At 51.2% G+C, this 25,381-nt stretch overlaps 9 protein-coding genes and 1 non-coding gene across 10 annotated transcripts; 4 read left to right on the top strand and 6 right to left on the bottom strand.

Moving 5' to 3' along the window:
* Positions 1-510: 510 nt before the first annotated feature.
* Positions 511-2,813, bottom strand: CC1G_04937 (hypothetical protein; the record flags this gene model as incomplete). Its single annotated transcript, XM_001841041.1, has 11 exons — positions 511-631; positions 1,029-1,185; positions 1,249-1,321; positions 1,396-1,424; positions 1,480-1,516; positions 1,587-1,831; positions 1,901-1,940; positions 2,003-2,211; positions 2,278-2,348; positions 2,427-2,502; positions 2,570-2,813. 11 exons carry the CDS (start codon positions 2,811-2,813, stop codon positions 511-513), a joined length of 1,302 nt encoding a protein of 433 aa, XP_001841093.1.
* Positions 2,814-3,918: 1,105 nt separating this feature from the next.
* Positions 3,919-4,014, top strand: CC1G_20045. The gene has a single exon. It is a non-coding gene; the product is annotated as a tRNA-Glu (tRNA).
* A 1,063-nt stretch (positions 4,015-5,077) lies between these two features.
* On the bottom strand, positions 5,078-7,345 carry CC1G_04938 (hypothetical protein; the record flags this gene model as incomplete). The annotated part of the gene is made up of 10 exons (XM_001841042.2): positions 5,078-5,195; positions 5,263-5,435; positions 5,487-5,690; positions 5,754-5,912; positions 5,970-6,401; positions 6,451-6,540; positions 6,592-6,714; positions 6,801-6,991; positions 7,049-7,276; positions 7,333-7,345. 10 exons carry the CDS (start codon positions 7,343-7,345, stop codon positions 5,078-5,080), a joined length of 1,731 nt encoding a protein of 576 aa, XP_001841094.2.
* A 235-nt stretch (positions 7,346-7,580) lies between these two features.
* CC1G_04939 (hypothetical protein) lies at positions 7,581-10,887 on the top strand (the record flags this gene model as incomplete). The annotated part of the gene is made up of 4 exons (XM_001841043.2): positions 7,581-8,414; positions 8,465-8,752; positions 8,805-10,473; positions 10,532-10,887. 4 exons carry the CDS (start codon positions 7,581-7,583, stop codon positions 10,885-10,887), a joined length of 3,147 nt encoding a protein of 1,048 aa, XP_001841095.2.
* Positions 10,888-11,261: 374 nt separating this feature from the next.
* On the bottom strand, positions 11,262-12,178 carry CC1G_14047 (hypothetical protein; the record flags this gene model as incomplete). Its single annotated transcript, XM_002911963.1, has 2 exons — positions 11,262-11,747; positions 11,795-12,178. 2 exons carry the CDS (start codon positions 12,176-12,178, stop codon positions 11,262-11,264), a joined length of 870 nt encoding a protein of 289 aa, XP_002912009.1.
* A 205-nt stretch (positions 12,179-12,383) lies between these two features.
* On the bottom strand, positions 12,384-12,969 carry CC1G_14048 (hypothetical protein; the record flags this gene model as incomplete). Its single annotated transcript, XM_002911964.1, has 3 exons — positions 12,384-12,575; positions 12,626-12,883; positions 12,931-12,969. The coding sequence occupies 3 exons, from the start codon at positions 12,967-12,969 to the stop codon at positions 12,384-12,386; spliced, it is 489 nt and encodes a 162-aa protein (XP_002912010.1).
* A 151-nt stretch (positions 12,970-13,120) lies between these two features.
* Positions 13,121-13,783, top strand: CC1G_04940 (hypothetical protein; the record flags this gene model as incomplete). Its single annotated transcript, XM_001841044.1, has 5 exons — positions 13,121-13,217; positions 13,265-13,326; positions 13,375-13,532; positions 13,587-13,689; positions 13,739-13,783. The coding sequence occupies 5 exons, from the start codon at positions 13,121-13,123 to the stop codon at positions 13,781-13,783; spliced, it is 465 nt and encodes a 154-aa protein (XP_001841096.1).
* Positions 13,784-13,947: 164 nt separating this feature from the next.
* Positions 13,948-15,078, bottom strand: CC1G_04941 (hypothetical protein; the record flags this gene model as incomplete). The annotated part of the gene is made up of 2 exons (XM_001841045.2): positions 13,948-14,403; positions 14,455-15,078. The coding sequence occupies 2 exons, from the start codon at positions 15,076-15,078 to the stop codon at positions 13,948-13,950; spliced, it is 1,080 nt and encodes a 359-aa protein (XP_001841097.2).
* A 759-nt stretch (positions 15,079-15,837) lies between these two features.
* Positions 15,838-22,446, bottom strand: CC1G_04942 (hypothetical protein; the record flags this gene model as incomplete). Its single annotated transcript, XM_001841046.2, has 7 exons — positions 15,838-17,432; positions 17,489-18,644; positions 18,715-20,519; positions 20,572-21,718; positions 21,772-22,056; positions 22,110-22,373; positions 22,432-22,446. The coding sequence occupies 7 exons, from the start codon at positions 22,444-22,446 to the stop codon at positions 15,838-15,840; spliced, it is 6,267 nt and encodes a 2,088-aa protein (XP_001841098.2).
* A 773-nt stretch (positions 22,447-23,219) lies between these two features.
* On the top strand, positions 23,220-25,298 carry CC1G_14049 (hypothetical protein; the record flags this gene model as incomplete). The annotated part of the gene is made up of 5 exons (XM_002911965.1): positions 23,220-23,245; positions 23,297-23,644; positions 23,700-23,782; positions 23,835-24,068; positions 24,121-25,298. 5 exons carry the CDS (start codon positions 23,220-23,222, stop codon positions 25,296-25,298), a joined length of 1,869 nt encoding a protein of 622 aa, XP_002912011.1.
* Between the last annotated feature and the right edge of the window lie 83 nt (positions 25,299-25,381).

Consider the following 25,381-nt stretch of genomic DNA (forward strand, 5'->3'; position numbering starts at 1 on the left):
TCGAGGAGAGGAGAGGAATAATTAAGATCGGGACGAAAGTTGAAACGAACTCGGCTAATTTCATATTTCTCTTCCGGGATTTTGGCACAAGTGAGATGGAAAGGCCGGTGAAAGAGGAAGTGTTCGTTCATCGGTGGTGAGGAATGACGAGCGTGTATTAGATCGCAGAGTCAGGGTACCCCACGATGGTCCATCGAAAACTGCGTAATATGAAAGCCGCACGAGAAGATGGTCCTATGAAAGAGGAACTGTTGGTTCATCGGTGAGGCGATAAGGAGCATATGGATCGAAGTAGAGCCAGGTCATTCATTATCCACGCGCAGGAGGGATGGATTGGAATGAATGCCGACACGACCGGTATCCACGAGGTCGTCAAAACCAACGAGAAGCCGAAATGAAGCAAACGAGGGAAGGCGAGACAATGAAGCATTGAGAAACAGGAAAATGAAGCAAGGAAGAAGCAGGGAATTTGGAACCGAGTGAAACCCGAGGGAAATGAAAAATCGCAACTCACCCGAACCCAACCCAGCCCACACACGCAGCAATCGCGTTGGTATAGAATACACCGATTCGTTCGATGGAGGGCATGATGATGGCTATGACCATGGCGAGGAGGGTCGATCGGAAGGCACTGTAATTCGGGATAAGTAAAGGAATGAGTGAATCGATTAAAGAGCATGATGAGATGGGTTATCCATGAACGAAGGGATGTGTTAGATGAGATCATCAGTGAGAGGTTTGAAGACTAGAAGACGCAGGTAAGAAACACACCTCATAGCAGCCGTGCTCTCCGCGCTCTTCGAATGCATCACATCTACAACATAAGACGAAACAGGGCTCAAAACCACATCGACCTAGCACCACCCAACCTAATTATCAGCATCTCCTTCACGACATGGCATAGGGAACTCGAACGTCATAAAGTGCAGAAGAGGACATGCGGGGAGGAAGGAAAAACACGTACCCCAAGCCCATTCGCAAATAAGCAGACCAAGTTAAGGACCAACCCCACCGTTCCATCCACATACGCAGTCAAAAAGCCCGCAAAGAGGACGGAGAGGGGGACGAGGAAGAGGGCGCCGGGGAGGGCGGCGCGCAGCCGGTCTTCGGGGTACCACATCCCCCGTTTGGACCGCCATTTGACGACGAGGTGGTCGGATATCCGGCCAGCGATTGGGGCACCAACTATTATAGGGAGAAAGGGGTTTTGATTTCAGAATGAGAGAAAAATGAGTGGATGAAACGCACGCATAGAACCGAGACCGTTAGGTAAGAAACAAGCGCCGATGAGCGCTTCGTTTGTGATGTTATATTTCTTGCCCTATTTCAACAACGTTTTCAAGGTCAAGGTTAGGATCCACAGTTCTATGAGGAATTATGACGGAGGGTACGCACAATGGTGTAGGCAATCGGGATGAGGAGGACTAAGTCAGGGTATTCAATGGATTTCATCACGTTAAGAAGATCGACGTGGCGTACCATAATCGACTGCCAGAACCACGAACGCAGCCGTCGCCTGGAGGCACAGCGCAACCCACGAATCAGCGATCCACTCCAAACACCCAAGCACCAAAAACCCCACACACCGTCAAAAACAAATTCGGGCTCCTCAAAAGCGCCATACCCTTAAACGGGTTCAAAAGGACAGGTCGCCACTGTGGAACTTGGCGTCTCCCGGTCTCTTCTTCCGCTTTTCTGAGGTGGTCGATACCCCGGGTTCCTGGGTGGCTCGTTTCGGGGAAGAGGAAGACCATGGTGAGGTAGACGAGGAGAACGGTGATGCCTACTAGCGCTTGCATGGTGCGCCAGGAGGAGTAGTGGGCTGCTGTGCCTGTGCAGTGCGATTGTGAGTTCAGTAAGACGGATATAATTCCAAGGGTAAGACGTGCGAAGGACGTACCGCCAGCTAACGGTGCCAACGCGGGTCCCAGCAATACCGCCTACCCAAGCATCAGAACACGGTTGAAGCACCACTACCATACATCCTAGAAATGACGCTTACAGCGAAAAAGACACCCATCGCTGTACCCCTCTCCTCCAGTCTATAAATATCACCAATAACGCCAGCGCCGACAGAGAGAGCAGGCGAGACCCCAAAAGCTTGGAGGAACCGCCATACCATGAGTTCGGGGATGGTAGTCGCCACCGAGACGCCCAGTGACCCGAGGACGGAGAGTGGGAGGAAGGCGAGGTAGATTGGGCGGCGGCCGTCTGTTAAGTATTGGAGGATTTGTTGGTTCCAAAGGGGAATTTGGAAAAAGTGGAAGAGGGACGTACAGAAGCCTGAATATGTGGATCCCCAGAGCGCGCCGAGGGATGTGGCTAGGACTGAGATGCTCACCGCCAAGCTACCGTGATCGAGATGGGTGCGGGTTCAGCTTGAGCTCACCCAAAAGTCGCGGAGACGGGGACGAGAAGAACGTTACCTGATCGTACCAGGCGGGACGTCCAAATCTTTGGCGATTTGGGGTATACATGGGATGAACGTTCCGCCGACGAATACTGTCCCAGGCAGCATTAGCCTCTAATCGCGGCGAAGGGTAAGGAGGGTTTGAGAGACGTGACGTACGAGGCATTAGTCCAGCCGCAGACAACATTGCGAGGATAGCGCGCTTCCTGGGTACTGAGAAGCGCTCGTAAATCAAGTCGTGGGCGTCTTTTTTGGTTGGGGTGGCTTCTATCTCTGCCTCGACGGAGGTTGAGGTTGAGCCAAAGTTTCCGACGTTGCTGTTGTTGCTGTTGCCGTTAAGGTGGATGTGGGTTGGGTTTTGGTTATGGAGTAAAGGCGTTTGTTCTGTTTCTTGTAAAGACATGATTGATATCGTTTCGAGATTTTGGAGAAGAGGTGGTATGCGCGTTGAAGGGAGGTGCCAGGAGTAGAAGATGCGGAAGGGTGGATTGAGACGAAAGCGAGGAGATTGACACGTCGCTAGTCGTCCTCGAGGAAGGCTTTTTACGTCAAGAAGTAGCTACAAGCGCGCCGTCGAAATCGCTCCGAGTCTAGAGGGACCGACAAGCGTTCAGCCGAGAAGCAAGGCTAGAGCAGGAGAAGACAAGAGCAGATGCTAGCGGGGCGTTTCGGCCTCGTCTAAAGCCTAACTGATTCGTCGTCGAGAGGTCGTAGGCAGGGTCGTGGCTAAAATCGTGGGGTCAAGCTTCAAGTCGTGGCTAAGGTCGTTGTCAAACTTGTGACTCAAGTTGTCCTTAACCTCGTGAACAGTCGTGGTTAAGGACGTCGAGTCATGAAACCTCTAAGGGAAGGTGCGTTCGCGTCGAAATCCTTTCTGAGCCGATTTCTGAGGAAAATTCGTGCCGGGTGATAAGATGGTGGTGGATCAAACGGCCCATGTGCGGTGATTATGATACAGATGTCCATTGTGATTGACGCAGCATGCTCCACTGGGTGCATGTGGACGCCTTGGAGGTCGGGGGTAAAGGATTCGGAACGCTGTCAGACTCAGATTCGGATGCGGAATCAAATGCCGTGCTGGGGGTAAATAGGGGTCACAGGGGTTGAGGTAACGAGCGTTGGTTTTGAGTCACAGTCTGGGAGGAAATTGCAGGGCTGTGGTCTTTGGATTCCGAATTCTGCTAAAAGGCGGGTTTTTGGGGATTATTAGAGAGCAGGGTACGCTGGTTATCTACAGCTCTTTTGTGCGTAAGGTCGACCGAAAGCATGATGCCGACCGGGCCTGGGTGCCGTTGTTTGTCTGTGTGAGGGTAAGAAGCCTACGACTTTCGGTCATAACCACCGTTTGAGCCTCTCTTGTGGCAAGCTTCAACCTGTTCCGCACTGGTCATTTGGTCCTCGAAGCGTTCGTACTCGGATAGAATTTAAACTGACAGAGTCCAACATCTCGAGCCGTGAACCACGCCTCAAATCCCAAGGTGAAGCACCGAAAGCTGAATAATGCTACCTCGGATATGGTGTAACGGCTAACATTGCTGCCTCTCATTATCTGTCATTACAAAGTGTGTCCGCAGCAGCTCGGGGTTCGATTCCCCGTATCCGAAATCCATTGCGATCGTTTTCAGGATTCTTTTTCTTTTTCTTTTGTTTCTTGTTTCGTTTTTCTTTGATTTTTTTCCCCTGTTCTCTGGGGAGAGTAGGCTGAGCAACGGGCATTTTCTGGTACTACATACATAATAAGAGGAGGTCGTGCAATGGGGCGCTTGCGGCTTGGCTGTCTGACAGTGACACAGTGCCCACCCCAATTCTAGTGTCGGCCCCGGCTTTTTGCCTCTTAAGCGCGCACGTGGGACATGGGAGTTTGAGACAAGCGCCCGGACTCGGAAGCTCGAACGTTCTTTCCTTCGTAAGTAGGATTGAATCGCCGGAACGCTGGACGACGATGGGCATGTGCTATGTATGACGCACTGTGTAGTGTAGAACCTTTATATATAACACGAGGATCTAATCCAGGATGGCTAGGGTTAATTTATTCGTGTGGGCGTACGATTCAGACAGTGCTGCTTGCGGGATAGGTCGATTGTTCAACTTGAGTGTTGCGTCATAGATAATTTATAGGGTAACTTGTAAATTAAGAACTCGTGCCGAGTATTCAGTAAGTAACGAGGTGCGGTATGTACGAACGAGGAAGGTGATGGGGAAAGGGTAACTGCGGAGAGGGTTCGATCGATCGTGTAGGAGATGGGGGAGCGAGGTGAGGCGTATACGGTATGGTGTTCCATAGCGTGTTATAGGCGATGAAAACCGGGATGTACATCTGGAAAAACGCGAATGGATAATCGGGACTATACATGTCTAAATAGGTCACATATGTCTAAAATTCCCCTGATAGACGATCCGTGCAAATTAGTCCAGAATTTTTGTTGAGCTTTTCGCGGGCGTCAAAATAGACCGAGTTAGTACAAAGTCGGCGCACTGTATACGCAATAGTCGCCGACTTTCATAACAGTTTTTCTCACTTGCTCCAGGTTCATATCTATCAGGCTAGCCGCCTGCCGCTTAGGAGGGATTCGATTTAACAACGAACGTGAATTGTATGCGCCCATACGGCTATTACATACAAGTTGGAGTAAGAGGAAATAAATAAAGACAATTATACCGAGGTAATTAAGGGCTACCAGCGTCCTCAGCCTCCAATCCGACGATGTCCAAAGGCATGTTGTCAATGTCAAGGTTGGCGATGGCTTCTTCAACGGTGGCAGCATTAGCGGAAGGGGTACCCTTGCTGTTGATAACGAAAACATGAGTCTCGAGTCCCTAGTAGCTGCCAGTAAACAAGAACTAGAGCGCACCTGCATTCAGTGAAGATACGAGCCATCAAGGTATTGTACACCTTTCCATCGCGAGCCTTGCGAATTGTATCAAGAACCTCGAGCATGTTCTTGTACACATCTTCATATGTATCTGCATTGAAATGAGTAGCGACACGGTGCCCATTCAGCCAATCATCCAACGCAGCGTGGACCTAGCAACCGTATCAGTGCAATTTTCGGCCAGTCACCGACTAGGGACGTACCACTGTGGCGGCAAAGCAGACTGCGGCGTCAGGAGCCATGCGACGGATGATGGCCCTGTCACCAGTCCCGAAGGATGCTGTCGGAAAAAGTGAATCATATTTCTGGGCAGTGGACTGTCGGCCAGATCTGAGGAACAGACCATCACGCACGACTTGCAGAATGCAGTCATGCATGAAGGGCTCCGTTCGTACAATGTTGCCAGCCTAATAGCAGATGGGAGGAAATTCTGTTAAATGTACCACGAGAAACAAGACAAATAAACCTACACTGTTTCGGGGGTAGACCAACGTCAGCCCCTTTAACTCCTTCTTGACCTTCTCGACGACTTGAGTAGGATTGGCCGAGTTGAGGTTGTAGGCAGCTTGGACCTTGTGGATGGCTATCTTCTTCCAATTGCCACGTAGGTTGGCGATGCGTTGCATAATCTTCAAGTTCAATCAGATATGGAAAGAATAATGTCATTGGTGAGAGAGACCACGAACCATCCGGGCAAGGGTTATACCATAGTTGTTGTCCCCACGGATTCGGCGAGCGATATCGTGATATCCAGAATTAGGGTTCTCGTCACCAAGCCGTGTCGCTTCCTTGGTAAGGAGTTTGCGTTGGGAGCGATAGTTGAGGTCGACGCTGATGAACGGATTTTGGAAGAGTGCGTGCCCGACGATCATCTCTATACCCGCAGTGATGACCGCTTTGACCTCGGGTTGTTGCTCTCCAAGTCGGGGGTGACGAGTGCCAGGTGGTGGTGGGACAAGCCAAGTGGAGTTGGGGTACTGTGAGTCGAGAAGGCAGCCAGGATAGGCACGAGCTATCGGAAGCTCATCACCCTCAGAGCCAGAGTTGGAATCGGAACCTTGTTCAGTTTTCTCTTCATCGTCTTCATCTTCGTCGTCCGAAGGGTGTACCGGGGAGCTCTGTCAACACATTAGAAATGATTTTATGGGGTGATAAAGCTCGACGTACAAAGACAGAGGCGGGATGGCTATTGCTCTCAAGCGAAGGTGTCGCAAAACGGGGGACCTCTTCCTGACGTTCAAGAGCACGTTTGCTAGCCTGAGAACACTGAGTACAATTGTCCAGTATCAAGCTCGAGTGTGAGGTTACCTTCCGGGCAGCTTCGGGGGTGCTATCATCTTCACCGTCGACGAACTCGATGAAGTCGCGGTCACGGTCACTAGCCCTTGGCTTGGCACGCTCATGCTCTGACTGGCGCCCGATAGTAACACCCTTCAAAGTGGGAAGGGGAAGAGGTGTGCGGTGGAAGAATGTCAGAGTTGAAACAACGTCACACTGAGTCCAGCATAAATGCTTACCTCGGCATGCAGAGTTTCCTTGTTGAGGCCCTCGAAATGGTCCTCAGGACCTTCATCGTCTTCCTCTCGGTCCGATCCAGATTCATCTTCATCAGAGGAGGCGTAAACAGTGCCCAGAACCTTGTGTCTCTTGGCAGGCATGCGAGGAGGTTCATCTTGAGGAACAACGGCCGGGCGACGTCCAGCGACGACTAGAGCTATTGGCATCAATATATCTCCTCCATCCAAAGAGGTAAAGAACAGCATACCCGTGGAAGAGGTTCCACTCTTGGTTCCAGAGCGGGAAGGGCCCTTACTCGAAGTTTTGGTTGAGGACTTCCCTGCAGATGCTGTTCTGGCTGAAGGCTTCGATGTGGCCTTCGGTTTGGACTTCGCCTTTGACTGACCACCTTTGGGGCTTAGTGAGCGTCGGACACGAGTACGACGCACTGTGGGCTCGGGCTCAGCAATCCTCTTGGATGAGCGACGAGTGGATCCTGTAGGAAGGCATACGTAAGATTTTAGGGCAGGTCACCGCAATTGTAAACCATACCTGAAGTGGCCATTCTTCGTGTGTGGAGGGTGACTTCTTGCTGTTGGGAGAGATACTGGTAACTGAACGGGTAAACGCAACGATGCTGGGAGGTTGAGAAGAAGGGAATGCCAGCGCACGAACAGGTTTAAAGGTTTTTGAAATTGGGTTCACGTGAGTTTGATTTGATGTTCAACCGGGAGAGGGACGCACACTTACCCGATACCACCGTGCACATTACTCCTATTTCTTTTCGCTTCATCCTCCCTATGCTAACACGTTGTTTGGGGTGCGGTGCATCTGTCCGTCGCAGAGGACTGGTGAATCATGCACTCAGAAGCCAGAACCCTAACTGCCGAAACCATGATCAGATCATCGACGACTTATCAGACTCGGATTTTGAAGACTTACCTTCAGGAGTGAATAGCCAACACTCCGAGAACCCTCCAACTCCCAACTCGTCCACCTATCACCCTCCCCCGCTGGTCCCTGACACCTTGCACGAGGTTCCGGACAATCCTGCCAGTCCCGCCGATATCCCATTGACCATCGAGATTGATGTCGGCCGTGATTTCTTCGGTGAACACGGAATTCTTCTTGACGAGGTGTTTCAGTCGTCAGAACCCTCCGCTTACAAGACCGACAACGACTGGGAGGAGGGAGATAGTGATAGCGAAAGCGATGGAAGCGACACCACAGACGAGCAGGAAGACGACGATGCTTTCGACGAAGACGCAGCTGTTGCCCAGGCCGAGTTTGGATTGGAACCTGACCGCGTAATGCCACGTGAGGAACAAGCCGGGGACAGTTTATACAACACACCAATGGAAGATGTCGCTTCTAGTGGGAATACACCTTTACGACTGCGGGGAGGTGCAGAGGAGGGCTTGAAACTTCAGCCTTTCGTGGTAAGGTATCAGAAAGATGCCGAAGACCACAGAAGGACGAGTCAACCCGGCGCTGCATATCACCAAGAGCACATCAGAGATTCCACCAATCTGTATGCACCGTTCTCGTCGAAGTTGGAGTGGGAGATCGCACGGTGGGCAAAGCTTCGGGGACCTTCCTCGACAGCCTTCACGGAGCTGATGGCTATTGACGGGGTGAGTATTCTGCTAATATCGAACATATGTTCTCGCTCACCTCAGTACAGGTGGCCGATCGTTTGGGTCTCTCCTTCCGGACCTCTGCGCAGTTGAATGCCATTATCGACAAGCATCTTGTTGGGCGCCCATCGTTTACACGACAAGAAGTAGTCGTGGGCGGGGAAGTTTGCGAGTTCTTCTATCGGGATGTCATAGAATGTGTTAAAGCGCTGTTTGGTGACCCTGATTTTGCTCCTTACCTGGTTTTTTCACCAGAGAAGCAGTACACCAACGAGCAGCAAGACTGTCGCGTGTATCATGACATGCATACTGGGCGGTGGTGGTGGGCGACACAGGTATGTGGTGGTTGGAGGAAAAAGAGAAAATTTGATTGACGGCATGTTGCAGGAGGCGATCGAACGTGAGAAGCCTGGCGCAACGGTTGTTCCCATCAGCCTTTCAACCGACAAGACTCTCCTTACACTTTTCCGCAATAAACAAGCCTATCCCTTGTACTTGACAATTGGAAACATCCCGAAGGAAATACGGCGCAAGGTGTCAGCCCATGCGTACATTCTACTGGCCTACCTTCCTATCACCAAACTCGAAACCGTCACCAACAAGGCCTCCCGCCGTCGACAGTTGAACAATTTATACCATGCTTGCATGTCGTTTGTGCTGAAGCCACTCGAAAAGGCAGGAGTTACGGGCCTGAAGATGGTCACTGGCCATGGCCTTGCATATCGCGGTCATCCTATTGTGGCAACGTTTAACGGTGACTACCCGGAGCAGACGCTCGCAACCGGAGTTTTCCAAGGGGAATGCCCTACGTGCGGTATTCCCCATGACCAGCTCGGGGAATGCGGGGTAGAGCATCCACTACGCGACCTGGATCGGGTGCTCGATATAATCGACTCGTTCGATGAAGATCCAGCCGGTTTCCTCAAGACGTGTCAAGACGCTCGCATCAAGCCTCTGGCCTCGCCTTTCTGGAAGAATCTCCCCTACGTTCACATCTACCAGGCCATCGCTCCCGATATCCTCCACCAACTCCATCAAGGCATCTTCAAACACCTCGTTGCATGGGTCACTTCAGTTTACGGACCTGTTGAGATCGATGCGCGTTGTCGACGCCTACCACCCAACCACAACATCCGCCTATTCATGAACGGTATCTCCAGCCTCAGTCGAATTACAGGCCAAGAACACGATCAAATATCGCGAATCCTGCTGGGGCTCATTATCGACATCCGCATCCCGGGAGGCTACTCCTCCACTCGAGTTGTCCGGGCAGTCCGGGGCCTCCTCGACTTCCTATACCTTGCCCAGTACCCTATCCACACCGACGAAACTCTCGCAATCACCCAGGAAGCCCTCAAGATGTTCCACGACAACAAATCCGTCTTCATCGACCTAGGGATCCGAGAACACTTCAACATTCCGAAGCTTCATTTTGCTACACATTGGGTCGAGAAGATAAAGCTTTTCGGGACTGCTGACAACACTGATACCCAGTACACCGAACGACTTCACATCGACATTGCAAAGGACGCATACGCAGCAACCAACCACAAGGACGAGTTCAATCAAATGACATTGTGGCTCGAGCGACGGGAAAAGATCTTCAAGCACGAACAGTACATTCAATGGAGGCTCGATGGTGGGAAGCTGCCCCAGGTCCGGCGTTGGATTCCCCCAGGACTCGAGCTCGACCAGTTTCGAGAATTGTCCAAGCACCCCTCTGCCCGGAAGATTAGGATTGAGACACTTGTCAACGACTATGGCGCAGTCCATTTCAAAATGGCGTTAGCTCGGTTTGTTTCACGTCTCAATAACCCGGACCAGACGACAGCACAGCTCGAGCGTTCCGTTTGGGATGTTCGCATTCCTCTCCAGAAATTCCATGTCTGGCATCGCATCAAATACCGACGACAGGACACCTATACAGGGGACATCTCGACTGTCGACAGCATTCACTGCCGCCCAGAAACGACGGACAAACACGGACGTCCTGTTCCAGCTCGGTTCGACACCGCTCTGATCAACTTGGGCTCAGGGAGAGACACAGGGCTGGATGGTGCGTATACTCACAACACCCGTAATCTAGCTTACCATACTCATTGTGGATCGTGCAGGTTATCGTGTTGGACGAGTTCGCGTCGTCTTTTCCCTTCCAGAGCGGGTACACAGGCTTATGTTCAGTCCCGGGACCTCCATTCCATCCCACCTGGCCTATATCGAATGGTTCTCGCCATTCGAGGACGAGCCCGACCCTAACCACGGCCTGTATAGGATCAAATCAACACGAAGTCGAGAAGGTCATCTTGCCAGCATTGTCCCTGTGGCAAATATTCGTCGAAGTGTCCATCTTTTCCCCCACTTTGGACCGGTGGCACCGCCTGAATGGAAGAGTAGCAATGTTTTGGACCTCTGTAACGTCTTCCATCTTAACCCGTTCAGTCACAAGACCCAATATCGCATCGTTACTTAATTATTTTCCTCTTCTTTAGGCTCTGCACCCATGCTTGTAGTAGGGGTTGACTTTAGCTTCACCGGGTTTATGTGGCATTCAGTTTTTCTTTGGAAATACATTTCGACCTTGCTTTAGCAAGGGTCCGTAGAGACTGTAAATTACATAATCTCGCTGCAGATTTTGATTGCGGAAAACAAACATAGCCAAGCAAAGTTGCACAGCCCTCTCTCTTCTCTGTTGTGATAAGCGCCCAACCCATATTTACTCGGGCGGCCCGTGCCATCATTGCATCGGTTAACAGGGGATGAGGAAGGCAAGGAGGGTAGGGAGGGAAGCGGTGCTCTACAATTGATCCTATCTCTCACTAGCCACTATATACACCCATGAGGATTTTACATCACATCTCCGTAATGAATACATGCCGGATTATCGCATGCTGCCAACAACCGAAATTTAACCCTTGCCTCCTTGATACCTTCTCTAGCTTCGACCAATGCCCTCCATGCTTTATCGACCTCGCGCTCTCCTCCGTCCCATGTCGGCGCATAGCCCTGTAACTCGTCCTCCACGTCTTGCCTCCACAGGAACGCTCCCATCCCTGACGACCGCCGAAACTTCCGCCACTCTGCAGGACATTCATGACCACAATGAAGATCCCAATGCCCGTTATCCATTGTCACCCTGAACCTGGGATTCGTTCGCCCAACGTCGTCAAGTGTTGCATATCTGGACACAATTGCCACATTCGAAAAGAACTGCGTCGGACTAATGCTGTAAACGTGGGTGGCCGTGAATGCGACGGTGTCATACGTTGAAGGTGATCCAGCTAAGGGCAATAACGAATGGCCACGACTTTCCACAATACGAATTCGGATCCCCTGCAAATACATCAGGAGCTGGTATGTCTTGCCCGAAATTAACGCACCCCGTTCGTGTCCGCTACCTTCTGACCGATAGCCACCTGTTTGACACACTCCACAGCTGTGACCAACACACTTTCCTCCTCCCACTCTGTATACCCCTGCACACTCAATCGAGCCTTCGCTGTGTCCATCATTCCTGCCCGCACGGTGATTGTCACAAACCGAAGAGCAGGCTCATCGTTCATCGCAGGCAAATGCAAAAGAAAGAATGCTCTCGCGAGAGATCCTATCACGGCACCATCAACAACTTCCAGGAAATCGATAAACATCGTCATGTCAAACCCCACTCCCTCAAGGAAGGGTTGCGCCACTTGTTCCAAACGCCGATGTACTTCGTTCTGGCCTGCGCGATGGAGAATGCGCGAGAATGATGACAATTGTTCCATGGCGGGGAAGGGCAGATGTTTGAATACGTTCGTTAGATTGTCGGGAAGAAGAAAGAGCTGTTTCCGGTACGACTCGTTCATGGTGGAAGGTGCAAGTGAGAAAGGTGGATTCAAAACCAAATATAGAAGCAGTACACCCTTGGTTTCGCCTCCTGTTTCTCAACTCCATCCACTCATCTCACACGCTTTTGCGTCCATATCTCCTTTACATATCACCAGGACCAAGTTCCTGCGACTCTAAGTATTTTACAACTATATTCTGGATTACACCTATGTCTCCTTCTCTCGCGTCAATAATCTCATCATATTCGTTGCTTTTCACCGCTAAAAGGTTGCCATGACGGACAACCCTCCCCCCCGTCAGCTTCAAGATGGTTTTATTAACCATTACGGCCGTCTGTACCGCAAATGAGCACTCATCAAGTCCCAGATAAGGCAATGACGTACCGGTTCGTCATAGAACATTGTCGTTCTGAATTCTTCTGTCCTATTCCCAGTCGACCCATTCGAAAGGGTAATGCTGTAAGCTTCCATGTCAATGACCTGCTGATTGTATCGCAAAGATTGGTTTATATAGGGATGCACGTCGACGTCAACAACTTGAGGAATCATGTCCGCCATCCGATCGAGGAGTATGGGCACCAAAATCGCTTTCTCTCCTTCCATCGGCCACAAAACCCCTACAATTTGTCGCCTCTCCCATGTCTATTGATTGTATCAGTATACGCAACCTTCTTTAAGCACGAACGTACGGTTGCGATATGCGCCACGTCCCGAATGTGTTGTTCCATCGTCTTGTTTGAAGGTTTATGACGAACATGACATTTAAACCTTAAAAAGGTCTTCAAGCCATGACGTCAGTCCGAGACCTATCGTAGTAAACGCCCAACATCCCACAGGAACGTGTCGCCCTCTCCTCTCCACCCACCTTCAACCCTCTATATGACAGAACTTATACTACAAACAGATTCCGGCTATCTGCTTGTCGTCGACGCCAATGACGCTCGGGAATCCCTTACCCTTCGCCACACCCTCGAAGGTTAGTCTTCCATGTTGATAATAGCAAAATAACTGGATGTGTTTTAGACTCCGCTTATTCTGGCGAGGTTTTTGTTATTCCATCGTCCACAGACGATGCCTTGCGTGAGGTATGCCATTCTCCCTATTCCATGCGAGGGTCCCTGAACAGACAATAGGCATTCCGCTATATACGGCATCATCGCGGACATAACTGTTCTCCCGTGAATCCCGGAGATCCCTACTGCCCATTCGACCAAGCTTTCATCGAGCGGTCCACCCAGCAAGTATTAGAGTTGCTCGAGGTGGCCGATTTCTTGAACATTGTCCCGTTACTGTCTGTATCGCCATTCCAGAGTCCATCCCGTTACTCATCTTTCCTTCATCCTAGAGATTTAATTGGATTTAAACTCGCCAGTATCGCTGTGTCTGTACCTATGACGGACTTTGTGAAGTTTTTCAACCTCGCCTCTCATGATGATCCCGAGCAAATGGTGCGTTTATTGCGCTTAACCATGCTTCCTCTTCTAACCTTCGTCGTAGTATATCAGGGTTGAAACTGGTGGATTTAAGCTTTTGCACGATTGATGGTCTAGGGTTACAGGCAATAAACTTTGATCCTACCCATAGTTGGCCCATCTCAACGTCCTCAGCGTCCCTTTATAGACAGGTTCTTTCAGCAAGCATCAAACGTTGATTCGACAATAGTACCTCGATATTGATGTACTACGTACAGCTCGAAAACCTTTCGTCTACCATACCCTTTTGTGAAAAGGTCGCCAACCGGAGCAATAGAAATTGCGACATTCTGCTCGGACGCGCAGACATAAGGCTCGATCTTGCAGAAGAGGGTCCAAATCCCTATCCGCGATCACCACATCATCCGTCCACCCCGTGCCTTTGTAATGGAAAACACCAATCCTATGATCGTTGGCAGTAACACGGGAAATGGCCAAGCACTTCATACCGCAAGGGTTCAACCAATGACTGTTGTTGACGAACACGTCCACCATGGGGTTCTGGTTCCAAGGCATCATGCGTCGATTGCGATTGTCAACCTGGAAACCTTCATTGCGGTACGCTAACTCGGGCCACCAGCAATACAATCGCGACGCGGTGATCATGTTCATTTGATACGTGTTCGTTGAGCTTAAGACAACCGCCGTTACGTTGCTTCGGCTGTAGGTGACAGTGATCTCGGCCCTTGACTATCTTGTGGTTAGACACGTCCATTCTCTGTTATACTTTACACAACGCACCTCCGAATGTACCATGGTCGCCATGAGCATCGCCCAGCCAAAGTATGGCTCTCTGGGGATATCTGTCCCTCGAACCCGATAACCAAAGCCTTCCAAAGCTTTGATGAACGGTACAGCTTGTTCGCCGGGGACGACAACATTCAAATCCCTTGGTTGCACTTCGTTGTACGGAACCATGTGGCGACGATAGAATGAGTCCGACCAGGGTATTCCGTACGCGAACAAGGAATAGGCAGTCGATCCCACTATCGCCCCTTCGTGGCGTTCCAATTCTTCCATGAACCGCGCGAAATCCTTTCGATGTATGAACTTCTCCAACCTGCGCTGTAAACGAGCCTTGATCTCGCCTTGCACCATGGCGGTTGCCAATCGACTCGTGGCCGCGAACGACATCAGCGTTTCGAAGTTCATCTTGTGCAGAATGGGACCCATGAAGGTCTGCTGCGAATAGATTTTCTGTAGGGTTTCGGCACGTAGTTGTCGATGGCGGCGACTCTCGTTGACAGCGTTGACCAAGCGTGCTGATCGGCGAACACCATTCGGAAACATGGGATGAGGTCTGGGTATCGATCCAACAGATTCTCCACATCGACGAGAGGGCGACCGAGTACGAGAGGGTGCCATGATTCACCAGGATGTGGACGGATGTAACAGTCAGCCACAAGTAAAATTTCACTTATTTACACAGTGTACGACAGTTTGGTCATCTTTACGACTCGTTGGCCAAATACCTGATGAAGGCGATCGAGGGTTACATTGATATGTCCCCCGAAAAAAAAAAAAAACGGAACGCACCTTTCAAGTACGCCTTGGCACTGAAGCTCGTCATCCTCGGTTAGTTCCAGGACCTCCTTCGTCGCCAATGACAACTTAAGCAATAACAAGTCTCCTTTCACGTCCGTCTGGTAACCGAAAATGTTTCGAATGGTCTCGTTGGTCCAACTGCCCCTCTGTGGACCGTAAGAATTGAGTAAATCGTACTCAAGGAAAATTAAGGCTGTACCTTTGTCGCTCCGATTATCGCCCAGGATATGTTTTGAAGAGGATCAGTCAAACCACTTCGGCCACGACTTAAATCAACAACGGCTGATGTCTCTAAGGAATCAATATCCACCCATGTTTCCACATGAAGTGACCATTGATCTATCCTTATGCTGCCCCTCCGAACTGCAATCGGAACGATATGGGGTTTCGATCCTCGCGCTGGGTAGAGTAGGCCTGTCTTCGTTTCCAACCCAAGGTGCTGCAGTGGGGTGAGTGTTGATTGATGAAATAACAAACGGGCCCATACCTGTGCAGTCATCATCACTTCTCGAACTCGTTTTTCGATATCAAAATCCATTGTCGATGAAGGCGAGATCACTGAAAGAGTAAGACCCATCGTCAGTCGTCAATGTGCCCGGACAGTCTGAAACAATCTGGAACACTGACTGCTAAAGAGGCGGACTTGGCCCCTCTTCCGACAAGGCCTGCTCTGGGCCTCCACCATTCTGTCGTTTCTGCGTCGAGAGCCCTAATTCTCATCATTTCGCGCCTCAAATCTTCGGATGGATGCCGGGTTAGCAAGCCCTCGTCAAAATCACGTAAAAGTCGTATATGCTCTCGCCCACGACTTCTCGATAATGCGACATAAACATTGAATGGCGAGATATTACCCGTCGGAGGTTTCCCTATATCGACGATGACCTTCTCGATGGTTTGGGCTTGAGACTTGTAATCGGTAAAGGCGTATGCTGGGGTGATGGGGTATTGCTTCCGAACAACTCGGTAAGGGCGTTTACTGGCTGTAATACCTTGATATCTTGCGGTACGAGGCGCCAATGGAACCAATCCGGACGGTACACCGGGGAATGTAAGAGCTGTAGGCGTTAATGGTCGGATCCATAATGACACAGGAAGGTATTTCAGTCGGCACACGCCTCCTTCCTCCACGGTGAGGGGAGGTTCTCGAGGATCGAGAAGAATCCTTTCTAGAACGCCCCTTGTCCCGTTTGCGACCTCTGCTTCTGTAGCAACGTTCAGCAGCACCATGAGCATCATCCCTTCCACAACTTCCAATTCTCGGTCCAACTTCCCCCTGTCCATGTCCTTCTCCGTCTTCTGCGCCATGGCAAGTCGAACCGCGTTCGAAGGTTTTAACCCAGTTCTACAGTCTTCATCTTGGGCCGTGACAATAAAGCGCACTTGTCCTGTGGTCGTGGCAAGTTTCTCCATCGCGTGATGGTTCCATTTGTGTCGTACGGAGTGCCGTGGAGTCACCAGAACTGCTGAATTCCAAGGGGCATCGTAAAAATTGAGGGCGTCCGAAGGTCCCTGGTCAAGCACCAGCCCCCTCAGGATGTCGACGTCTTCATCTGTGCACAATCCTTCACGTAAACGACCCAGCAGTTGGTTCCATCGAACGTCCTGGCTTCGATTTTGCCGACGTAGAATAACGACGCGATGAAACTGTTTGAAGAGTTCCCGCCCTAAAAGAGCCGAGTTGACATCTTCGTCGGGCCGTTCACAGTACAACGCCCCAGTAGGATTCCCGACTGGTGGAAATTGGTGGAAATCGCCGAATAGAATGACGTTCATGCCTCCAAAGGGCTTCGATGGATCGCCTACTTCGGCCGCCAATTGCGTACTTCGAACGACTTGGTTAAGGTTCCACAGCATCTTCTTCGTCATCATCGAAACCTCATCTATGATAAGGTACGCCTTTCCAGATATCTTGCGAATTCGCGCTTCCTTCCGCTTTGGACCACCTTGTGAGACCCAGTCGTCTCCGATGTTGGGAACATTGATTGGAATGTGAGCCCAGGAGTGCACGGTCGTACCTCCTATAGGGATCGCCGCAACCCCGGTCGTTGCTGTCTTCGCCAATAAGTGAAGGGATGACAGCCGATCGAACGATCGCGTAATGGCGGCTATAAGGAGCGATTTTCCTGTGCCCCCTTCCCCCTGTACCTGCATTAGCAACTGTTCCTGTGGTACGTCTACCATGCATTTCGATTAGTTTCACTCGTAACCCGTAGGCATGAATAGAACTCACCATCCAGATGATTAACCAAATGATTAACGATGATATCGTGAGCCCTGCGCTGCTCCTCGTTAAGCATATCCACCAGAGAATCTTCGCCTGGGCCATCCGATATGTTACCGTTCACCCCTGGTTGTATCAAAGGGGCGAATGCGGCGGCCTCTTCTGCACGAACGAATGCCTCTCCATCATCATCTGCCTCGTCCACATCACGACTGTCCTCAGTATCCACCGCTCTGGTCGCTGATTCCAGTATAGATTGCCAACGACCAATGTTACTGACTTCCTCCTCGGTAGCTCTTCTAACTTGTTCCGAATGCAGAACATCCGTTGGTCCGTTGGCGTCCGAGTCGTCGAAAAAGTGTGCATTCTTGGCCTTCATGATAGCCACCTCTGCGAATAATCGTTCCCTGTCCGACATCTGCGTAGTTTCCGCTTCCCGCAATTGCGACTCCGATAGGCGATCAAGTATCTGCTCCAAAGCTGTATCGATGGTTTCGGTTGCTGTGTCAACGTCGTCCTCGTCGGGAACTTCAGCGTCAGTGAAGCCCGACCGATCCGTCGAGTCCGATTGGGGTCCCATTGCATCCAGTGCATCCGCCTTGGCATCCCGGGCGCATTGATGATAAAACTGCAAGTTTTCTACAATTTGACGGTCGCGTCGTGGGCAGGTCGATAAATACTCTTGAAGTGAGTCAGAAAAAGATGGGTGTTGGCCGTGAAGATCCTCCAATTGACGCCAAGGCTTCAACAGCATCAATATAGACGCACAGTACAACGGGTAGAGTCGAGGCTCGTCGTTAGGGGGAAGCCATCGTCCCACTAATCGAGGCATCGTTTCGTGGTTGGAGGACCGTATAATACGACATTTACGTGGTTTGTTGGCTTCCACTTTGTAGGGAATACGGTGATGGCGCGGTCTTCCTACTCCTCTCCTGACTGGTTCGGACTGGATATCGTGCCCATCCAGTGCGTCGGAAGGTGCACCGTTGTCGTCATCTTCGACTGTTGTTGTTGTTGCCGTTTCACGAATAGACTGCTCGTAGGTGTTGAGGATGAAGTCAAAGAGCGAATATTCCTCCAGTTCGTCCCCTCGATACTGGTAATCGCGAAGCTGGTCTTGAAGCTCCACTACGCCTGACGCCAACGATAGTGATGATAATTGCTCCTAATGTTATAATTCTTTAGTCAACAAAAGCAGAAAGTGAGAATAAGGTACCCAACAGGTTACCACTTACCTCGGATTCCTCTCCTTCCCGTACTTCGTTCCTCAAGGCCGGAAACTTCCTTTTCAAAGCACGCTCAGCAGCATCCCAAAAGATCGGAACATAATTGTGAGACATGTAACGATCTCCCCAACCCATGAGGTACGTCGCAACCTCCGGACCACTGAACTCACGCTCTCTTGTAAGAGTGTTGGCGCATCTCTCCAAAAGGCGTTTGTTCCGACTTTCCACATCGGCCCGTTGACGTTCCTCCCCTACGTGAAAAGCTACTCTTTTCGCCAGAAGAGCTGTCACATTGCTGGATCTCTGTTGCTTCTTCGTGGCATAATTGGTGATGTACCACACAATCTTGGCGACTATTACCGCGGCGAGCAAAAGCTGGAGGTCGTGATTGCATCGCAACGCGTCGAGAATGAATGGGCACCAGGCGTTCAAAAACTCGGCAACCCGACGAGGTCCGTACTCCCCCTGATCGTTAACCCACGCCTCCTGCGCGGTTTTCCAAGGTGCGCGGGCTTTGCACCTCCACACGCCGCGAATCTTCTTTATACACCTCGCTGGATCACAATCATGATACTGCAAAGTTCTAGCCAGAATGCGTTGCCGTTGTTGGAACTTGGTGTCGTATTCCGGGTCGTCGGGATGGGTTGGTCGTGCGTATGAACATTCGCCGTCTCGGGGTAGAGCCTTTACCTGTCGATTGTTCTTGCCGTCTATGTCTGCGTGTATCGTGGTCGAGATGAATTCCTTCACGCGCTCCCGAAACTCTTCGCTCTTGATGATTTCCTTTAAGACCGAGGGAGGGGGTGCGTCGCGTAACCATAGAAGCATATGGAGATGAAGTGTTCCCCGACCCTGCGCCTCCACCGTACCGATATACGATTCCACTACTCCAAAAATGCCCTCCCGTCGTTCCGGAGGCCTCCCACCCTGGCTTGGCTTAATACCCAGCAAGATCTCCAAAACCGCCAGGACAATGAAGTTGAAGTACTTTGCGGCGGCATAGGGATCACCGGCGATATTCCTAGCTCGTTTGAGGGAATCGGGTCCAGCAGTACGGGAAAAGGCGTCGAGGTCGATATCTTCGCCGATCAACACTTGCGCGATAGGGCACTGCGTATCGGCGGGATTGATGGTCATCCAAATAATGGGAAGGTTGAGTAGAAGTGTGTTTCCCCATATCATGGACCGAACAACAAATCGATGCTCGTCTGTTCCTTCAACTCTTCGACGAATGGCTTTCAAGTGATAGAAAAGAATATCGAATACCGGATTTTGGTGAGGGCGATTGGCGGACTCCTCTCTGCTGGCCTGGAGCAAATCTTCTGGCCTGAGATTGGACAACAGGTCGCCATGACGTTGTAGACCGCCTCGAGAAATGTGGAGGGTTGCGGAGCGACAGACTTGCCTCTTCTGCAGTACGCCGAACACTTGGAACATGAAGTATGGATCCCTTCGAAAACGCTTGTCGGCGTACTGCAAGGCCCAGCGTGCATGAGCTTCGTAACAAACTTCCCGGTCCTTCTTTAACTCGAACCCTCCTCGACCGTATGGGAACAGCCACGGGAAACATCCCACAAGATGGTTGGGGTTGTCGGGGCCACCGTCGTATCTCTGTCCCGTCACTGGATCCTTACGGGCATATTCGTTAACGAATGCACTCCCATGCCGAATGAGGTAATCCCCTTTCGGTGCCCTCTCCGTAGCGGCATTGGCCAATGCATGCGCCATTAGCTCGCGTTGAGGAATATTTTCGCCATTAATGTCGATGACTCCAAGAGGTTGAATCGGTATAACCGCGGGTGGAACGTCAGGGCCTTCACGGGTTGGTTAGAGTACATCAAGGTGTGAACACGCATAAGGACTTACCGTGATAGAAGTCGTCATCATCGTCCCAATCGGATTCTTCCTCGTCCGTATACGCTTCACTAAACCAATCTGGGCTTTCTTCTTCGGCTAGTGGAAGGTGGCCAGGGAAAATAGGTACAGACGTCCAATCGAGTTCTATACTGTCCACTTCAGGTGGTTCGTCTGCTTGGCTGTCGAATTCTGCGGAAGGTGGCTCTATGCCTGGTTCAACCAAGCCAACGTCCTCCCACCCCAACGGTTCTCCCTGCATCGCGTCTTCGGTGTCGTGTGCCGTTGGAACGTAGTTGCGATGCTCTTCAGTCAGGCCGTTAAGGTCATCTGAGATCCGAGTGACTTGGTACAGCTCGGTTGGGACACCGTTCTCAGGAAGTGCCTGCAACCTTTCCTGGCTGATTTCGATGCAAGAATATATTGGATTGTTCTGCTTAAGCCACAACAGAGCTTCGCGAACTTTACGCCTTCGAACTGTGAAGTTCCTTGGGAGCCTTCCATATAACCAACGAAGGGGAACATGCTTGGGTCCGACAAATGTAATGGCGATCGTGGACGACAGGAGGGACAAGGGGGCAGGCTTCACACTCGTGACCATGTCGGCGATTTGTCGTTGATCCAATGGGTACGACGAAACGTTGCCTCGCAGGCCGCTATGCAGCGAATCAGGCTCGATGTGGCGACTCCCGACTTTCTTGGGATAGAGTTTAACGACGTGGGCAGCGGGGATGTAACGCGCGATAAGTAGTCGTTCAGGAAGCGAAAGATCTTGCAACTGGCGAGGCACATCTCCAAGCCATAAATCGTTGGCTAGCGATAACGGCGGCTTCTTGTTGTGGTTCAATTGATTTAGGCAAGGCCTGCACACGCGTAACAAGTCGTTGTCGCGATATGTTCCGGGGAACAGCAACATGCCTCGAGTAAGCTGCTGAGCAGGATGCGGTAATGTCGGATACAACAACTGAGGATGCGGGATGTCGTCCAATGACATCTCCTGGCATTCGTATGCATACACTTCCCGTGCACAAATCGAACATGCTGCCAAGGCCAAAGATGCGTTGTTCGTCCGATTGATGAACTCCGTCATGCGTTCGCGAATGATTGCCGGGTCCACTGCTTTAAGGAAAGAAGTGTTGCGCCAGTCGTAGTTGGAGTCCTGTTTATAGAAAATAAGTTAGGTATTTGGTCGGTATGTATCACCAGACTTACGTTAAGAGGAGTGGGTAATCGTTGATCTTGACCACCTCTAACCCCAGATTGGTCGACCACGGTTTCTTCTGTGCGGTGTGCCCGTATCATTTCGATTGCTTCCATCACTAGATTCTGGAGGTCCACAGGAGATCTTGATACGGCGATGGCAAGCTGAACTCGGGACGTGCGCGCTTTGCTACTAAGTCGAATGACTCTATGCACAACTTCTACGAGTGCTTTCTTGTCGAATCCACGAAATAAATCTTCTGCGTTGACATTGTTATGAAAGACTATATCTGATAACTTTGCTGACAGTAAGGAAGGGTCCCATTTTCTACATGACCGACGTGGCGTACCTGGGTTCTACTTTCGTTGGCGCCTTCGGGCTTTCTTCTCTTGCTGCGACGCAGATCTTGGCACGCTTCCCATATGGCGAACTGGGTATCTGGAGGCGAGGCCAGGATATGCTCATAAATGTCTTTCATTGTACGAAGCCGGTGATTGCTAATAGCGAACTGGTTGCGTAGAACATCTTGAAGGTCTTGTCGGTAATAACTGCCGAAATGGGTTCCGAGTGATACAGTTTCTGTAAAAGGGCCCGGCCATTCCACTTCTGTCTCCTAAATACATGTGCGATGAGCCCAGGCATTGAGAAATATAAAAATATTGGACACCAACCGGGCTCGATGCCATCGTTGTTTGCACGGTGTCTTCCCTCCTTGAAGTTGAATAGATTGCCTTGGGGGTTTACGCCCAAAACCAGAAAGGACGCCAGGATCACGATACGGAGCGCCTTTCCGTTTTCATCGCACGTCGCTTCCAAATGAACCGCCGTGACATGGTCGCGCTCAGTCATCGGCGCATCAGAGACCAGGATTTGATCCGCCTTGGGCATGCCAACATCCACCGTTTAAAGGTGTCCGAAAGTACTCATGGTGCCCACAGTCCCTATCGCACATAAAATTAATATCTGGAATGGAAACGTTCTGAGCGAAACCCTTACCCGGGAATTCAGACGATCGAATGGAGTTCAAGCCGGCTTGGCAAAACAGCGCAACGGTGATCCGTCGTTTGGTCAACACACACAAGAGTAACACGAATGCCCTCGTAAACGACATGCTCACCAAAATGAGCCTTTAAAATTAAGATTTGACCTGCGAACATCGTCAGTATACAGTCTTTCTCACTTTAGAGAAAGACACAGAGAAATAGTGCCAACCTTGTCCACGATTCCAAGGCTAATAGTTGTTGTGGTCGGAAGGCGATCGGGTGTTCATATGGTGCACCAGGAAATGTCTCGTGAATTACAAGAACGCGTCTTGAGATGCCCTAAAAAATGCATGGTCCGTTCGCCGTAGGAGAGATATAAAAGTCGTGCAGAAAGGACGTTTAAAGAAAGTCAGCTCCTTGTCGAGTTTCCTCTCACATCTCTCATCCATTTGTGTTCTCCACCGGTCGCATTCAAGATGTCCGTCGTCGCCGTTAATGCCGTGTAAGTATTTCTTTTGAATACTGTGGCGCATATCTGACAAAGTGTGTGCAGCCGCGCCTCTACCGACGATTATGTCGAGCGTACCGATTATCTGGCGACTGGAAGTGTTATCGACGAAATTGCGTGGGTAACCAGTGGAGGCATATCTTACCTCGATGTCGCAGGACGTCCCAAGACCAGGGGCATCCTCACCGTCGTTGGTGTTGTCTCTCCGTCGCGTCTTCATGTCACCCCGGGCGGCAATTGGAATCCAAAGTACAACGAGTTGAAGAAGGCCAAGTTCCAGTTTACGCTCGTGCCTCCCGACCCTGATTCTTCCTTCCACCCACACTTCGCATTGGCCTTGGAGAAACTTCGTACTCTTCAGGGGCGAGTGGCTCAAACGACTGGTAACAGAAAGTAAGCACTCTTTACCGTGACAGAGGGTACGAAATCTCTTACAATGTGTCCGAAGATATCTTCTTGTCGAGGAAGATGGCATTCCAGGCATTCGCTTAAACCAAGACATGTTCGAACCACGTAGAGTGCCGATGGTCGGTAAGTGTCAACCTGCTTTCTTTGGGTCCAGCTTGACTGACAATGGATCCAGAGGACGGTACGGACGCTACCATGCGTTGGCCTCTCGACGGTGCTGCCCGGGACGCCCTTGTTCAAGTGGCACCCTATCATTGCATTCGCCCCTTGATGGCCTACGATTTCGAGGATCGACTGGTAGACCCCCGATTCATGGAGAGTACGCTGGCTGGCGCATTGGTCGAAGTTAACTTTTGGCTGCGTCACATGTCGTTGACGGATAAGACTGGAAAAGTAGACATTTACACTGGTAAGTTCATACAGTATAGGCAGGTGTTTCGTGGTCACTGACGAACTTTTAGGCTTTGTTGAACAGATTCGCGTTCTTCGTAAGGCGATACAGCCTGAGCCGAGTGTTTTCCGTGCCAATCCGTCCGCTGGGCCCATTATTTTCGGCAGAGCGAGAGCACCACCATCATCTCTTGCTCACCCCCTTACACCGCCGACCACGCCTTCTCCCGCTGCCCCAATCGGTGCCTTGGAAACCATCCACCACAACACCGCCTCCCCATCTCCCGTCACCACTGTCCCCTCTGTCACAGCGAACGGTTCTCCCTCGTCTGTGCCGATGATCACCTCCCCTGCCCAGGCGCCTTTGACCGCAGCGCAACCACTGATGGCAGTCCCTAACCCTGTCGCCGACGTCGCCCCAGCCAATACTCCCACTTCCCAGTCCTTGGCACCCCCCCCTGTACATGTCTCCGGCGAAGACAATCCCTTCCACCACAACACCGCCTCCCCATCTCCCGTCACCACTGTCCCTTCTGTCACAGCGAACGCATCTCCCTCGTCGGTGCAGATGATCACATCCCCTGGCCAGGCGCCTTTGAACGCAGCGCAACCACTGATGGCAGTCCCTAACCCTGTCGCCGACGTCGCCCCAGCCAATGCTCCCACTTCCCAGCCCTTGGCACCCCCCGCCGTACATGTCTCCAGCGAAGACAACCCTTTGCCCCAAACACACACTCCGGTAGGACCCACATCCGGTACTGTTCCTGTCGTGGACGGCGATGGCCCTGTGACTGCTTCGCTCGATGGCAACACCGACGGCCGTCAGGTTTCTTCCACCGTCACTCGTGGGGTGGTCACTCCGAACCCCGCATTGTCGACGAGCGCCGGTGAAATTGAGTCTGTTGTCGGCAAGGCGTCTGTTGAGACGAACACCCTCCGTGGAACACAAGCGGCACCCGTTACCCCTTCTCAATCGCTCGACCACCTGGTCCAAACGCCAATGGTTCATCCCAGCCCTATCACTCCCACAATGACGACACCCCCCTCAGGCAATGGTTTGCCATCACCGTCCTACACTCTTGCACCGTCGCCCTTGCCACACGCAGTCGGGAAGGCGAACTCGAGCATGTCGGAATCGTTTCAGAAGTCCGGGGCGGGATTAAAGGGAAAAGGTAAGAGGGTTGCCGACGATACCCCAGGTGGAGAACCCAGTCGTAAGACACGCAACATGACAGCTCGTGGTCAGTAGATACAAAACGAATGAATTGGGATGTACTGCTTTTTCAGAACGTTAATCATGTCATTATTTCTTCAAAAAATTCAAACTTACTT

The sequence above is a fragment of the Coprinopsis cinerea genome, assembly GCF_000182895.1.
Source record: "Coprinopsis cinerea okayama7#130 chromosome 2 map unlocalized cont3.2, whole genome shotgun sequence".
NCBI classification, from domain to species: domain Eukaryota; kingdom Fungi; phylum Basidiomycota; class Agaricomycetes; order Agaricales; family Psathyrellaceae; genus Coprinopsis; species Coprinopsis cinerea.